The sequence below is a fragment of the Engraulis encrasicolus genome, chromosome 1, assembly GCF_034702125.1.
Source record: "Engraulis encrasicolus isolate BLACKSEA-1 chromosome 1, IST_EnEncr_1.0, whole genome shotgun sequence".
Lineage (NCBI taxonomy): Eukaryota > Metazoa > Chordata > Actinopteri > Clupeiformes > Engraulidae > Engraulis > Engraulis encrasicolus.
Window position 1 is genome coordinate 8,594,236 of NC_085857.1, and position 15,465 is coordinate 8,609,700.

General features: G+C 46.2%; 2 protein-coding genes across 2 annotated transcripts in view; one reads left to right on the forward strand and one right to left on the reverse strand.

Moving 5' to 3' along the window:
- Positions 1-1,431: 1,431 nt before the first annotated feature.
- On the reverse strand, positions 1,432-4,163 carry aanat1 (arylalkylamine N-acetyltransferase 1). The gene is made up of 3 exons (XM_063195161.1): positions 3,920-4,163; positions 3,525-3,679; positions 1,432-3,217 (listed from the first exon to the last, which is right to left on the reverse strand). Exons 1-3 carry the CDS (start codon positions 4,074-4,076, stop codon positions 2,912-2,914), a joined length of 618 nt encoding a protein of 205 aa, XP_063051231.1. The 5' UTR covers positions 4,077-4,163; the 3' UTR covers positions 1,432-2,911.
- Positions 4,164-5,251: 1,088 nt separating this feature from the next.
- Positions 5,252-15,465, forward strand: part of ube2o (ubiquitin-conjugating enzyme E2O) — a 69,111-nt gene continuing 58,897 nt past the window's right edge. The window contains exon 1 of the mRNA XM_063196589.1: positions 5,252-5,759. Coding sequence (XP_063052659.1) covers positions 5,322-5,759 — 438 coding nt within the window. The 5' untranslated portion in view covers positions 5,252-5,321. The remainder of the gene's footprint in view (positions 5,760-15,465) is intronic.

A 15,465-nucleotide genomic window follows, 5' to 3' on the forward strand; every position in this document is an offset into this window, starting at 1 on the left:
CCATTTGAGAATAAGGAGATGTCTGTATATTCTGCCACCCTTTGGAAAATTACACGAATCTTAATGAACACCTACTTAACAATTGTTTAAATATTGCATACATTTTGGGACACCCTGTATACGGTGTATCTATGGTGGTGTGGTTTGCTCTTTGAAAAAAACTCTAGCACATTGACCATTTGACTGTTTTCTTTAATACGCAACGCTTTGATCCTAGAGCTTCTAAGACAGAAAGTTTGTGTATTAAAGAAAATGGCTAATTTGTCTGTGTGCAGGATTCTTTTTTTTTTCGAATTGTCTGATTAGTGACCCATGGGTGACCCATCTCCTATGCACCTGCCAGCTGAGGCGTGTGAAAAAGTCACAAGTTTAACGCTAAGGTTTGCTCTAAAACTGATGCGTTGGATTAAAATTAGAGATGCACCGGATCCTGATTTTTAGGATCCTGCCGGATACCGCATCCACTAATTAAGATCCTGCCGAATCCGGAACTGGATACAGGATCCTACGAAAGGGTTGAAACACATAGCCTACTCGCACACGTGGGCCCTCTTTATTACGTTGGCTCAAACTATTTTTTCGACTCATTGGCTTACTGCCACACTGCCTGCTACGGCCGCTTCCAAAGTTCTTTCACTCCATGCAGCAATTGGGGTTGTGAAAGACTGACTGAAAAACCTAGGCTAGAGATGCACCAGATCCTGATTTTTAGCTAACTGCCGGATACCGGATCCACTGCTTAAGATCCTGCCGGATCCGGATCCTGTGAAAAAACCTTATTATCCTGCCGGATCCGGAACCGGATCTTGGATCCTGTGTATCTCTAATTAAAATGGGATCATGTTAGCTGGAGATGATGTGTCAAAACAAATCTGTTCACATCTAGTTGAAACTCGGTGTGCGTCCTAAATTCAATCTTACGCTTTGTTAAAAAACACACACACACACACACACACACACACACACACACACACACACACACACACACACACACACACACACACACACACACACACACACACACACACACACACACACACACACACACACACAAAAACGAGCATTCTGTGGCACCAAATGAGTAAGCATTCCAGCCATGCTCTTGTTGTGGTATGTTTGTTATGAGACTATATTACACTTGGCGGACTGATCTACACTAGATTATAGAGCTATATTACTCTGTAATGTGTTAGGCAGTCAGTAAACCAATGTAAACATCTCCAAGACCATCTCCAAGACCTCATTGTCAACACCGCAACCCTGCATTTACAAATGGTTTCAAAGTAGGCCTACTTGTGATTGCTCGGAGCATTCCGAGGTGTTGTCACATGGTCATCCCCAGTTGAAACACCTCCATTTTAATCGGACACACCAGGAATCAGACAAAAGGAGCATGCATAGTTGAAAAACATTTTATTTTGCTTTCGACAGAAGTTTGTCTTGGGAAAAAATATAGCAAGTCTAGATGTCTTAGGGTAGGCGGTATGTCTAGTGTGAAATGCAGAGAAGTCACCAACCCCCCTTCATATCCCAAAGGTTTTATGGACAGTTGTACACTTAACAGGACGTTTTTATCATTAATTCTGGCTGTGAATAACAGAGTGGTCAAGAGACTATGCCAAACTGGTGTGTGCTACAGTACTGCCACTACCACAAAAGCTCCCAGGACGCATCAATTGTAGGTCAGGAAAAAATAATTTAAAAAAAACTTACAGCATCATCCCTTGAGGAATGTCAGCCCACCGGGAAATGTCCTCTATGCCAGATTACCAGTCCATCCATGCCTAGCAGTAAATGTTAAACTCACATTCATAGAAGCTCATTAATGGAGCTCACCCGGCTCGCCACTCTCCTTAATGGATAAAACCCCCTCACATGCGCTGAAGACAGACAGCCAGTTGGAGGTTCGGGTTTTGTGGTCGCACCAGCCGCTGACCAAAAAACTATCATGCAGACAAATTATAGGGAGTCTGATATCTGCTATATGCCTACTGGAAACCAGGATCTCCAAATACAATACAGTTCCATGAAACTGGTGGTGAAATTATTTTGAAATGTGTACACACTGATATAAACAATGTTATGTTGGACTTGGCTGCATGGTCAATACAGAATTTAAGTGTAAACAAATAATGTGTAGTACAATGGAGCACCTGTTTGTCATGATAGACCTATTTTATTTTTTATTTTATTTTTTTAAAAGGTTACTTTCAAGCTCTAATGGTATCTTGGGTAACAAGAGCCCACAATCAAAAGGGGTCAAGTTGATGCTACGAATATTTTAATGCTTGTATTGGAGAAATGCACACCAATGCAGCCACACAACTAACAGACAATGACCATTGCAAACACCGTATAATAGTCCTCATTACCTGTTGAATACAATAAGTGATGGTAAGGAGACAACATAAACCGACTGAATTTCTGAAATGGTCAAACCTTGCCAAACTGAGATACATACAAGTAAATATAAAGAAACATTCTTTGTCGATAGATTAAGAAATTGCTTTAAAAAATATCCAGCATAAAAAGTGCAAACAAAGTATAAATTAGTTACCATCATAAAAAATATAAAAATAATAATCTTTAAAGGAAAACAAAAAACAGTTTTGTCAAACTGAAACTCAACACGTAATTAGAAAAAAATAACACATTTTCAGGTCTCTATATTGTCTAGTGATTCCGGGTATTTTGGGCACCGTTTTGCTGGTCGTTCACGGTGACGCATGGCGCGCAACATATACACATTTAGTCCAACATTTGCAAGCAGTCGACGAATGATCCAAACCACTTCGCAGGGGGTAATATTTCCCCTTAATGCCTCATAATATCACAGAAAAGAACAACTAAGCAAAGCGACGACACCAAACATCACCGCGCGCGCTATAAAGTCGCGCGCTATAGAGTCAGCTCAGCAGCCGCTGTTGCGCCGCATGAAGGCATGGCCGCGCACTGGACACTGCATCTCGATGAAGGTGAGCGGTCCCACGGTGATCTCGCAGCGACCCAGGGGCTTGAAGCCGGACTTTTGGTAGAAAGGCACCAGGAAATCCTCGCACATCAGTACAGCGCGTCGCACGTAGGGCAAGCAGCGCAGATACTGCAGGTAGCGCCAGAGGAGGATGGAGCCCTTCCCTTGCTGCCGGAAAGTGCGATGGACCGCCAACACGTGGATGTGCACGATGGAGCCATGGGGTTTGTGGAGAGTCAGTGCATCCTGTTTTAATGATACAACCATTGAGAGAATATAAGAACACTGTGACATAGATAGAAGAACAAAAGTCGAGCATGCGTCCTCTTCAGTTGAGACCTTGAAAACTATGGTGCGCACGTTTCCATTTTGCAAAACTCGCAAAGGTGTTCAATTCACAACAGTGTAAAAATGCCTACTTCACTGAATGTGTAACTTTCACATAATGTAGCTATACTTGTATATCTTAGGCTAATGTGATTTGCTGCCGACCATTTCTGCTGGGGTGAAACGGAGAAATGCAGTGTGTGTGTGTGAGAGAGGTGTTTCTTACCGTGCTTAGTCGCTCCTGATCCCACAGAGACCCGATGATAAAGGCCACCAGTCGCCCCTCCTCGAACCAGCCCAAAGACAGCTCCGGACACAGCGTCAGAAAATGACGCACCTCGTCCAAGTGCAACGGACATTCACCTGACACGGAGAGGAAAGCTGGACAAAACAAGTTGGATGTTGTTAGTTACAACTTCCATGCCATACATGCCTTCTATTGTTGTTCATACTTAAGGTACTCCTTTGCTTAAAATACACTAGCCGGCATGTGGTAGTAACGAATTAAACACTTAAAACACCAACATTTGTTTATTTGAATAAGCCAAGTTACAAGACAGACTGTGGCCGTAACCGTTCATTCTAATAAAAAACACCTAGAAAGTGTTCCAGGTTACTTACCCTCTCTCTCGATCTCAAAAACACTGATTGCGTCCTCCGGGCTGAGGCAGCGAAACTCGCTGGCAGGCAGCGTGTGGCGGCGCTGGCGCCCGGGAGACATCGGTGCCCGATGCATGTGGATATCCTTCAGGAAAGGCAGGGCACTCACAACCGACATCCCGAATGCTTGATTTAATGTAGAAAATAAAGTTCTTATATAGCCTTTTTTGACCTGGTATGATTCCTAGTTTCTGTCCAACTTCTGTCCTCCTTGCGTCTGATCGATGCCCTATTGCGCCTCGGAGAAGTCAGCCGTGCGCATTTATACTGGAGGCGCTTTTGCGCACTTGGTCACGCGCGCGACCTCGCCAAAGGGCGTGCTGGCCAATGCACTGTTTGTTTATGTAAACAAAGTGTAAATCACACGAGGAGTCATAAACAGGCAGAACCATTATGAGCTTAGAAAGTGTGTTCTTACTTTGAGAAATAATAAATCAAAATGGTTCAGAACGGCCAAATATGAAACATTTTTAGACCCTTAGAAAGTGAAAGATCAAACGGCTCCCCATCAATCCCCAGGCCCCATTCTGTTTACTGTGTAGTGTTTTTAACAATGTTATACAGATTCCATGGACATACAAATTGGCACAGGTGATGTGCCCATGTTGGCGAAGGTCCAAACAACACCATATAAAGTAACACCAGAAGTCTGAAGAAGTGAAAGTCAGTGAAGTCGCTGTCGGTCACGAGAGGTGATAGGGCAGTGGGGTGAGAAATCAGTTGGTTGAAGTGAAGTGAAGACGAGAGGAAGAGAGGAACCTGTGCGTCAGGATGCGCCCTCTTTGACCGACGGCGCTCCTCCACCGCGCCACTAAATGAACTAGTAGAGCAATGACTGTTCAGATACTGACACCTTGCGGCCAAACGATTGCATTACCTATCAAAAGGTGGAAATGGCCATGTGCTCTGAAAAAGCCTGCTTGCGTTGGGTGAATAGGCCTAGTTCTAGGATCTTTGTCTTGTCGTAGCCCACATGTGCAAATGCCTTGTAATTCATACAGGCCGTTGCTGTTGGCCTAATTAGGGGCTGCCACCATTCTTTTTGCATATTTTTCTCGGGGATTCGTAAAGAAACAATTAAAAAAAAATTTTTTTTATTTTAACCAAAATAGTTACATTTTAAGTAGCCCATATAAAGGCTAACAAACAAGTGGTGGTCAATTAGATGTTGATTGACGCTTAATTATCTCGCTGGCTGCGTTGTGAGTCTACAGTCTAGTCCACTCCCTTTTCGTCTGTGTCGACGTGCCGCGTTACGTGCCGACGCAAAACACGTGCGGGTTCCTGGTTACAGGTTTCTGCTCATTATCCCTCCTCTACCACCCGTTTCGCTCTTTCGCATCAGTCCCTCACTACTGCAGCGATGGCGGAACCCGTAGCATCGGAGGCTACAGACGCAGCATCCCTATCCCCGACTCCAGCCCTCTCCCCGGTAGCTAGCCCCGGATCCGAGCCGCCTTCCATGGCTCTCTCTCCTTCAGCGGGAGGCTCTCAACGACTCCTTTTTACCCACGACCTAGTGTCGGCGCGGCATCCATCTAAACCCAGTGTCAGGTCGGTCCGATTTGGCCTTGTGGTAATGATACATGGCGAGGACGATTTCGATTCAGACTCGGACATAGATGCGGACGTAGCCGGCGATGGCGGAGGCAAAGAGGGCGGCGGCGGTGGAGGAATAGGTGGCGGCAATTCGGATACAGAGAACGGGGCTGCGGACTCTCGGACGCGGCCTCTGGGAAGAGGCTTCGTACGGGTGCAGTGGTATCCAGATGGAGTGAAGCAAGATGTGCATGAAGCCAAGGTAATGTTTGAATGATGAAATACAGTGCCGTGCACACTAGTGTTTGTTGTTGGGTACGTAATATGCCTTGAAAATGTCATGCTAACAGTACATTATGTTTGTTAGCCCGCATTCCGAGTGCCTATCAGCTCCCTGTTTCCCCTGTCAGCTAGCTAAGGTACCGATACAGTCATTAGCTGGCTATCGCTAACTGCCTGTCTTCAGAGAGAGCAACGCCTCGATCTGCACGCGATTCTAAGTAGCCTGCAAGGACGCACGGGGAATGGACAATTTAGTGCCCAAGGAACTGATGCGCCATGCTAGCATGTCAACAAAACATCCATTCGTAAGTTGTTAGGAAAACTGATAGAATTCTGTATAACGAGTAAACGGTATGGGGGGCATTGGCAATAAGACAGCTAATTGACTTCACTTTAGGAGGCAGGGAGGGAGACACCCGTGTTGAAAACCGCAAGCTAGCGTCCACATGTCATGCTCTCCTGGCAAATGTTTTCCCGGTGATTCTGGCGGATGGTGGAACACTTCCAAATGTGACAGTAGCTTTGATCACTTAACTGGTATGGTATTCTACCGTGTGCATGGTTGAATCCATGGCCTCCACGCTATCTAAGAAGTAGAATACCACTCTAAACATATGGGACTGTTTGTTGCTCTTTGTCAGCAATACAGTATAACTTTGGGGTGGGTTGAGAAGGTCTTTGCAGGATTCTTGCAGTAGGCCTAAAACTGTGCCATGATTGGTAGTAAAGGGGAATGAGTCAGTGTGTTATGGAGTTGGAAGAATTTTGGATGAATTAAGGATTAAGGATGAGTCATCCATAAGGACCCAGCCCGGTTTGATATTTAAGATTATTGCCAGCACACATTCTTATCAATACTTTTGTGATTCGTCTGGTGGTGTATGCAGTGAGCCAATGTAGCCAAATAACTTGACTGGTACAATAATTGGACATTGGGACGGCACCAGAGACCAGAGGCCTAATAATAATAGGCTGCCACCTGACTGGGCTGGAAGGTGCTCCGCTGCTTGCCATAACATCACTGCACTGTTTGTTTATCTGTGTTTGTTTATTGTTTCGACTTGATGAAAGTTCTGGTGGAGTCTTTTAGGCAATAATAGTCCCATGACCCTGGCCTGTCAAAAGCCTCATCTTGTTGGCTTGTTCAGGAACATGATGAATAGTATACTACTGGGTCAGTAGCCAGCTGACAAGCCTTCTCCATGCATCTGGCCCATGTGGTCAACCAAGCGTGTGTGTGCGTGCGTGCGTGTGTGTGCGTGCTTGCGTGTGTATTCGTGCGCACCTCTTCTAGAGGACACCACTGGTCATGATCCTGTCTGGTGATGAACTGTCAGTGGTGTAGTGGGGATTTTTAAAGTGGGGGTACGCGATTTTTAACGTCTTCAAATAATTCGGCAACTTATCATGTCAAACCCCAAGTTATTGTCCCTGATCTACTGTCATTTCTTCATCTGTTTGGTCCATCACCTGCAATACTGCTATGTGCTCATTCCTTTTTGTATTCAAACATGGGCAGAAGAATATTTAAAAATCTCACTTCAGGAAAAGTGGGTGGACTGCGTACCCCCACATACCACGCCCACTACAACCCTGTGAACTGTCACAAGTACAGTAGAACTGCCACCTCTGTTGCCCGACAGTGACGCATCCTATGACCTGTACTGTTCTACAAATCATTATATGCTACTTTTGTCAGCACCTTTTAAGGATAGTTGCATGACCTGTTTTGGGGGATTTTGGGGCGATCATGTCCCAAGACCTTTGTTGTTCATTATATACATCTTAATTATACAAATCCTTGGACATTTCTGGAATTATTTGATTCTCTGAACATTACGCAACATTTTTTTTTCAGAAATCTGTTCAACGTCAAATCATGTGATGCTAACAGACCTAATAATTCATCTTTGACTAAAAAATAGTTGCTGAAATGTAGCTTTGTAGATGACCGGTGTCCATTCTGTAAGTCGGATTGATGACTCCTGAATGAATAGCCATCTCAGACAGGGCCTTGCCATGTTCTGTGTTTGAAAGCACCACATTTCACCATCAAGAAGTCAGTCTGGCTAGCTGGCTATCGCACTGAGTTCAAATCTGACTCAGCTTTGGACACAGTGAGAATCCAACACTTTCAGCATTCGGACAGAGGAAAGACTGGTGCGATTGTAGCCTGCCTGCCTCGCCCAGTAGGCTGCAGAGGCATTTGATGGAGGCAGCTGAGCTTACATCTGCCCTCTAAAAACTCTGGAGTTTTTTTAATTTAATTTAATTTTTTTAAACCCATTTTGTCCTAAACCCTTTTTGGGAAAGGGGGCCCTCTGCCTATTAAATCCTAAATATCTCAGCCTCAGAAGCACATACAAACATGAAATGAGTTGCATTTAAAAGCTAGGGCCCTCGTTGTGTCTTAGAATGTGTTCATTCAGCTATAACTTACCCACGTGTTTGATAAAGCTCAAAGCTCAAATCTCAAGAACCTGAATGCAGCGTATGTGTGTCTCCAGGACACAACGGGTTAAAGATATTCTGGCTTTCGGCCTTTTATATTCATATAGGACAGTGAAGAGATGGTGATGGGGTAGGTTTGGGACGTGAGACGTGACCCCAACCGGACTCGAACCTGTGTCCCCATGTACGTCCATCTTGTGCGTGGTCAGATGCAATAGCGTGCTACACTGCTCTCTCCCACAGCACTACCAGGGATTTTTAAAGTGGGGGTATGCGATTTGTGAGGTCATCAATTCATTAAGCAACTTATTATGTCAACCCCCTTTTTGTAGTCAAACACGGACAGAATTTTTCATTTTTTAATCTCACCTCAGGAGAAGTGGGTGGACTGCGTACCCCCGCATACCGCGCCCACTACACCCCTGAGCACTACCCTGTTTCTCACTAGATAATAATTCGCCTCCTCAGAGCTCGGCTTTAGCTCCCCTCACTGACCTGGGGGGACCGCCCCTGTTTGGGAAGGTTAGCCAACTTAGAAGCTGATTGATTGCTGGATGGGATTTTCTTAGATGTGATGTATTCTGAGGTAAAAAAAACCCAAAAATGGTCAAAAAGCAAGAGTCGTTGAGAGTTAAGACAACAATGCTTGCTCGCATGGAGGAGTTAACTTGCGCCATGGCGTCGATTCTGAACTGAATTGGCAAATCTGTGAGTGGTTGAAGTATCGTGTCATTTAAAATGACAGGCATGTAGTTTCTCCAAAATCACGTGCAAGAAAGTACGTGCAAAGCCACACCTTTTGGACAGTGAAATGAAATCCATACAGAGTTTTTCTAGATGAGTATGTGTGCACTGTCTGGAGCAAGGTGCGGAACCACATTTGTGCGTGTGCGTGTGTCTGTGTTTACTCGTTATTTACTCTTTATTTACTCTTTAAAAAAAAAAAAAACTAACCCCTCTTTGCAACTGCACTTGTTGTTCTGTATATTTCCTGTGCACTTTGTATTTGCTTGTGATGTTGGCTTGATTATGTCCTCTTTTGAAAGTCGCTTTGGCTTATAAAGCGTCTGCCAAATGCAATGTAACGTAATGTAATTTGACCATAGTCAGCTTACAGTAGCACCCCCACCACAACTCTGCAAATCTGATTGCTAGGTTATACCCAGACATCTATGAGGTGATGAATGAAGGAATGAAGGAATGAAGGAATGAAGGAATGAAGGAATGAATGAATGAATGAATGAATGAATGAATGAATGAATGAATGGGCTAAATGTGGAAATGCTTATTTCCCCTGACGGCCATTTGTCAGGCAGTGCAGTGCAGTGCCTGTCTGAGCCACAGTATGCTGCCGCCAGGGAAGCAGACGGGTACAAAGGGGTCACTTATCCCGGCCGGGCCCACGGAGAGAGGGGGGGGGGAGCAGAATTGGATCCTCATTACGTTGTATTAATTGGGTTTGGTTGGGGCCCTTTCAGATGTCTTTGTCCCGGGCCCAGCCAAAGCTGTCAGTGGCCCTGCTGCTGCTGGGGGGGGATATTGCAGGCGGTACCCAGTGCCCTGACTCCCACCATCTGTTTCCCCGGTTACAGCTGCCCTTCTTTGACAGGGCTGCAGTAACAGCCCCACTTGGAGATCATGTCATCACAACCCCCTACTTCTCATAAGTCTATGGCTCTTTCTCAATGCCCAGTGTTCTAGCCTTGCTAGGACGTGAAACGCCCAGTTATTGGATACCCTGCGGAGTTCACCAAAGAGTATCCAATCACTGGGCGTTTCACGTCTTAGCAAGGCTAGAACACTGGCCATTGAGATGGGACTTATATGCCCAGTTGTCCTCGGCCTGATGTTTTCATTGTGCTGGCTGCACCTTGTTTTTGTTTTTCTTGTCAGGAAGCAATTTGGGTTTTGATTTATTTTATTTCAGCATTTTATTTGCCCTTCCCCATAAGAAGTCATTTTGCTTCTTCTGAGGCTGTCAATGCTCCTGTGATACTGCTTCCTTTTTTTTTTATCACAGAAGGTGTTGTAATTTTGAATCTGACACGTCTTTTTTTGTTTAATCATTTATTAATTTGTTTTCAAATCTACCTTGTCTAATCTCGTCATGTTCACCGTTTGTTGTGGAAGTATCTCCTGTATGTGCTTGGCTCATGAATTAGATGCACCACCTCATACTGTGTGTGTGTGCGCGCGAGTGCGCGTGTAGTGTGCGTGTGTGCCTGAAGGCATGTGGAGGGAGCAACCACCTGCTTTCCCCCTCCACAGCCCCCCTAAGTGCCCCATCACCACCAGTGAGGTCATGAAGAGCCAACGCCCTGTCCGGCAGCCTTTCCCCGGGGATGAAGGATGAGGAGAGGGGGAGAGAGGGAGAGAGAGGAAGGAAGAGATGTATAGTGAGAGGAGGGGGAGGGAGATATGCAGAGAGAGAGGAAGAGAAAGGAACAGAGGGATGGAGAGGAGAGGGAGAACGCTGTGTAGTGAGCGGTGGATGAAGGGGCAGATGTATAAGCTTAGAATATGGATATGGGGTTTAAGAGACAAATTCATGGACTGAATGAGTGAGGAGGGATGGAGAGAGAGATGGCGAGAGATGGGGTGATGGCATGACGGATGGAGAGAAGGAGAGACTGGGGACGGGGAGAGGGAGTAATTGAGAGAGAAAGACAGAGGGATTGGGGAGGATGGAGAGAGGGGTGGAGATGGAGAGGGATGGAGAGAGAGAGAGAGAGGTAGAGAGATGGAGAGAGAGAGGGGTACAGGGATGGAGAGAGAGAGAGGTAGAGAGATGGAGAGAGAGGGGTACAGGGATGGAGAGAGAGAGGTAGAGAGATGGAGAGAGAGAGGTAGAGAGATGGAGAGAGAGAGGGGTACAGGGATGGAGAGGTATACTATGAAGAGTACAGTGGGGTGAGAGTGAAGTGGTCAGGTGGTCATCTGAAGACTCTGAGTGCGTTGCAATATGCGACCTTGCCTCCTCCACTTGCGCTTGTCTCCTCGTCCCGCCTCCTGGCCCCTCCTCCGTGGAGAAAACGATAAAGTTTCCCAGCTGTCAGTCTAGCCACAACAACTTTTGAGGGACTGTTTTTCATTCACCATCCCAATTGCAAATGAGAAAAGACTCTACAATTGAGATTTTGCAAGATATTGAAATATAATGCTGTTGTCAGTGATGTCATCATGACATATTACTTCCTGGTACGAGGAGAGAAGCAAGTGGAGGAGGCAAGTGGACTCTGTGTGGACTCTGGTCTCAGTGAGTGCGTTCCAATATGCGACCTTGCCTCCTCCACTTGTGCTTGTCAGCTGGGAAACCATCGTTTTCTCCACGGAGGAGGGGCCAGGAGGCGGGACGAGGAGACAAGCACAAGTGGAGGAGGCAAGGTCGCATATTGTAACGCACACACAGGGACATGTTAGAAGCCATGCCAATGAGCCCCTCCCCTCCCCATGCCCTACCTCATGCCCTTTGTTTTTAATGTGTTTTTAAATTTAGCCCCTGAATGAAGAATTACTCATTGCTTATCTCCTTTCCTCAGATGTTGGCCAAAATGCAGCCTCGTTTCTGCCCCTCCCTGCCCTGTCCTGTCCTGTTAATGCCAACCCTTATCCCACTGAGTTTAAAGCTACGTTCACACACAACGCTGCTAGTTACTTGCTCAGCGAATGAAGTCAATTGAATGCCTTTGTGTTCCAGCGAGACGAGGAGGCGAGTAGGCGAGTTGTGTACAAGCGATGCGATGTGGGCGAATCCCGAGTTGGAAATATTTCAACTTCGAGCGAGGCGAGTAAGCGAGTAACGAATTGGAATGCAGAGTTCGGTATTTCTCCCCTGTGCTGTTAAAGCCGCAGGAACGTTTGGCGAACGTTCCATGAGAGAGTGGCGAGTAGGCGAGCGAGCTAGAAGCTAGTAACTTGCAGTGTTGTGTGTGTGTGAACGTAGCTTAAGGCTTGCAGTCCAAACTTCTTATTTTTTTTCTTGTAAAGGGTTGGTAGCAAGATTAGGTGGTTATTATTAATGCTTTAGTGCCTCAGCATGTATGTAAATCGGAAACCACTTAATGCTCTTTACACAGAGACGGTCTCTGAAAGCTTTCACAGCAATCTGGAGAGCAGTCATGTCTTCCTGACAATGTTTGTCAGCACCAGCTAGATATGGGTGAACGTACGGTGCATCTCACTTCTCCCCCCCCCCCTATGTCTGTTCCTCGTGCCTCAGCATTGCCTGGGACATAAACTGAATAGTTCCAGTGATTGATGGCACTCTGAAGTCAAATGCCAATGCACCCATAAAACTCATCCCAGGCAAGGCTACGCAAGGCAAGGCAAGGCTACGCAAGGCGACGCAGGTTCAATGAGGCATCTTCTCCCCTCACCACCACCACCACACCCCTGTTCTCCCCTCACCACCAATACCACCATCACCACCACTTGGCCTCTGTTCTCCCCTCCCCTCCCATCAGCCCCAGCTCTCTAAGGAGCAGCCAGTCAGCCACGTGAGCCAGGCGTGGTAGCTAGCATGTAGCGCTACAGCTCTAGCACCACCCTTGGTTTCTGCACAGTCATGGGCTCAGAGAGAGTGAGAAAGAGAGAAAGAGGGAGCGCAGTGTTGCTATTGGATAAATCTGGAGTGTGTTTCTCGACAGTGTCGTTGCTAACCAAGTTAGCAACTTAGTAAGTTGCCAATGGGAAGTTGGCAAAGGTGGTCTCGAGAAATGGGGTTCAGGTGGCTGGTTACCAGCCAAGACCGCAAGGTTGGCCGGCTAGCTGCTCTGCTGTGTGCGTGCGTGTGCGTGTGCGCTGGCTGGTGGGTTGTTGTTGTCTGTCGTGTGTGTGTGTGTGTGTGTGTGTGTGCGCGCGTGTGTGTGTGTGTGTGTGTGCGTATGCTGGTGTGTTGCTGTTGTCTATGCAGCCGGCTGGTGTTTTTACTGAGCAGCCGGCAGTGTTCGCCTCATTAAGACGGCCGATTGCTTTAAATAGGCTGAGAAAAGGAATGCCTGCAATAACCCAAACATGAATCTAATCTGTCTTTGGCGCCCCAGCAAATCAGCGACCTGACCTAGGTCAGGACTCATCTATCTCTCCCTGGAGGACAAGCAGTGTCAGGAGACTCTGCCTCCCTACCCATCACAATGGACACCTGGTGTTTGTTTTGGACTTGCTGTGGACCAGGCCAAGGCCGTCTCTCAGGCGGATAAGATCTGGTGCACAGTGGGGATAGGACTACCCAGTGCCACCCCCCCCCCTCCCTCAACTTCAACGCGTCCTCTGTCTTATCTGCAACCCCTCTCCCTTCCCCATCTCCAACCCCCCCACCCCCACCCCCCGGTTCATACGAATGTTTGTCTCTACTGCTTTTTTTGCTAAAATATGAGGTTTTTTTCATCTATGCCTTGATGTTAACTCTATAATATGAAGACATGGACAATTTTTTTACCCTCATCCTTTCCCAATGTGTATTAAACTTGAGCCTAGGTGGTGGAGGTGTGTTAGTGGCAGCGCCCGTATGAGCAGCGGCCCTGGGGTACATGTACAGTGTATTCTAAAACGCAATTTCGTTGTCAAATTTATTTGTCAATGACAATAAAAGCTCTTGATTCTCTTGATTCTTGATTCTTGATTAAATTACCATTTTCTGTTCACTTAGGGAAGCCGTGTTTCTGTCAATGAATATATTTAGGCCCTAGCTAGCTATGGAGGCGTTGTTGTTGTTTTTTTTTTCTCCTCATTTGCTGGGCAGGGTTGTGTCCAATTAATCTGAGTAATTGCTGCAAACATATAACAGTAAGGCTAACTGAGTAATGCTGGAAACATAAAATGTATTACAGTAAGGCTGACTGTTGGGGAGTTTGACTGGCTGACTACTACCCTCGCTTTGACACTTCAACAGTAGTAATGATCGTGTAGATTGATTGACATAAATCAAATTCCTCTGTGGGGAAAAACGAAACGAATCTTAAGCGTCAAAGTAGTTTTTCTGAAATTGTAAGAGGTTGACACCAAGCTTTTGACACTTCAGCATTTGAAATTGGTCTGAGAGATGTGGAATGTATCTTGCGTTTTAAGCAGAAATGGAGATGAAATGCCTTGTCTTTTTAGGATCCTTGTCTCTCTTCTCTGGTCTTCACTATTATATATTCTGTCTGAATACCTTTTTTAGCGCATGTATGCCATGCTTTTTCTACCACAGTTGCCTTAGTGGTCGAAAATGCTGAATCAGTCCCATCTTCCTCCACCGGCGTTTGTGTCTTTGTTTCAAAGAAGTCCTCTAATAATTGAGACCCTTGCAAGAAGGAGAGAGGGGTGGACATGTGCGCAAGTTTTTCCTTTCTATGGACGTGCCGCTCTGCGTATGGGTGCATCCCAATATGTGACCTTGCCTCCTCCACTTGTGCTTGTCTCCTCGTCCCGCCTTCTGGCCCCTCCTCCGTGGAGAAAACGATAAAGTTTCCCAGCTGTCAGCCTCGCCACAACAACTTTTGAGGGACTGTTTTTCATTCACCATCCCAATTGCAAACGAGAAAAAGACTTAACAATTGAGCTTTTGCAAGATATTGAAATTTAATGCTGTTGTCAGTGATCATGACGAGAAGCGAGTGGAGGAGGCAAGTGGAGGAGGCAAGGTCCCATATTAAGATGCACTCTGTCTTTTCCTCTTAGTCCTTTGATTCCCAAACTGGGGGTCAGGGCCCCTAGGGGCGGGGTCGCGGAGATACTGCAGGGGAGGTCGCAGACAGACTTTTTTTTATCATGTAAAAACAGGGGACAAAGCAGATTAATAGTTAACATAACCCAATAAATTAGTTGGCAACAGTACTCACTTATATGGCCAATGCATGTATTTTATATAATTGTGAATATCAAATTGGAAGTTAGCAATATTAACAGACAAATAATGTTTGCCGTTTGGAATATGGGGGTGGCGAAAATATTCTTAGTTGCTAAAGGGGGGTCTTGGCAGAGAAAGTTTGGGAGCTGCCTCAGCCAATGTATGGCCACGATGCTGCCCACTGCCTCTGCCTCAGCCAATGGATGGCCTCGATGCTGCCCACTGCCTCTGCCTCAGCCAATGGATGGCCTCGATGCTGCACGAGGCTCAGCTCACGCCCCGGAGAGGAGATTCCCCTGCCTGAGGGCTGTGGGTGACGTCAGCTGTCTATCTGTGCTAAGACCCTAATAGACTTAAGGACTGAGGGCCATTATTATGCAGCAGTCACACCTGTGACCTCATCACA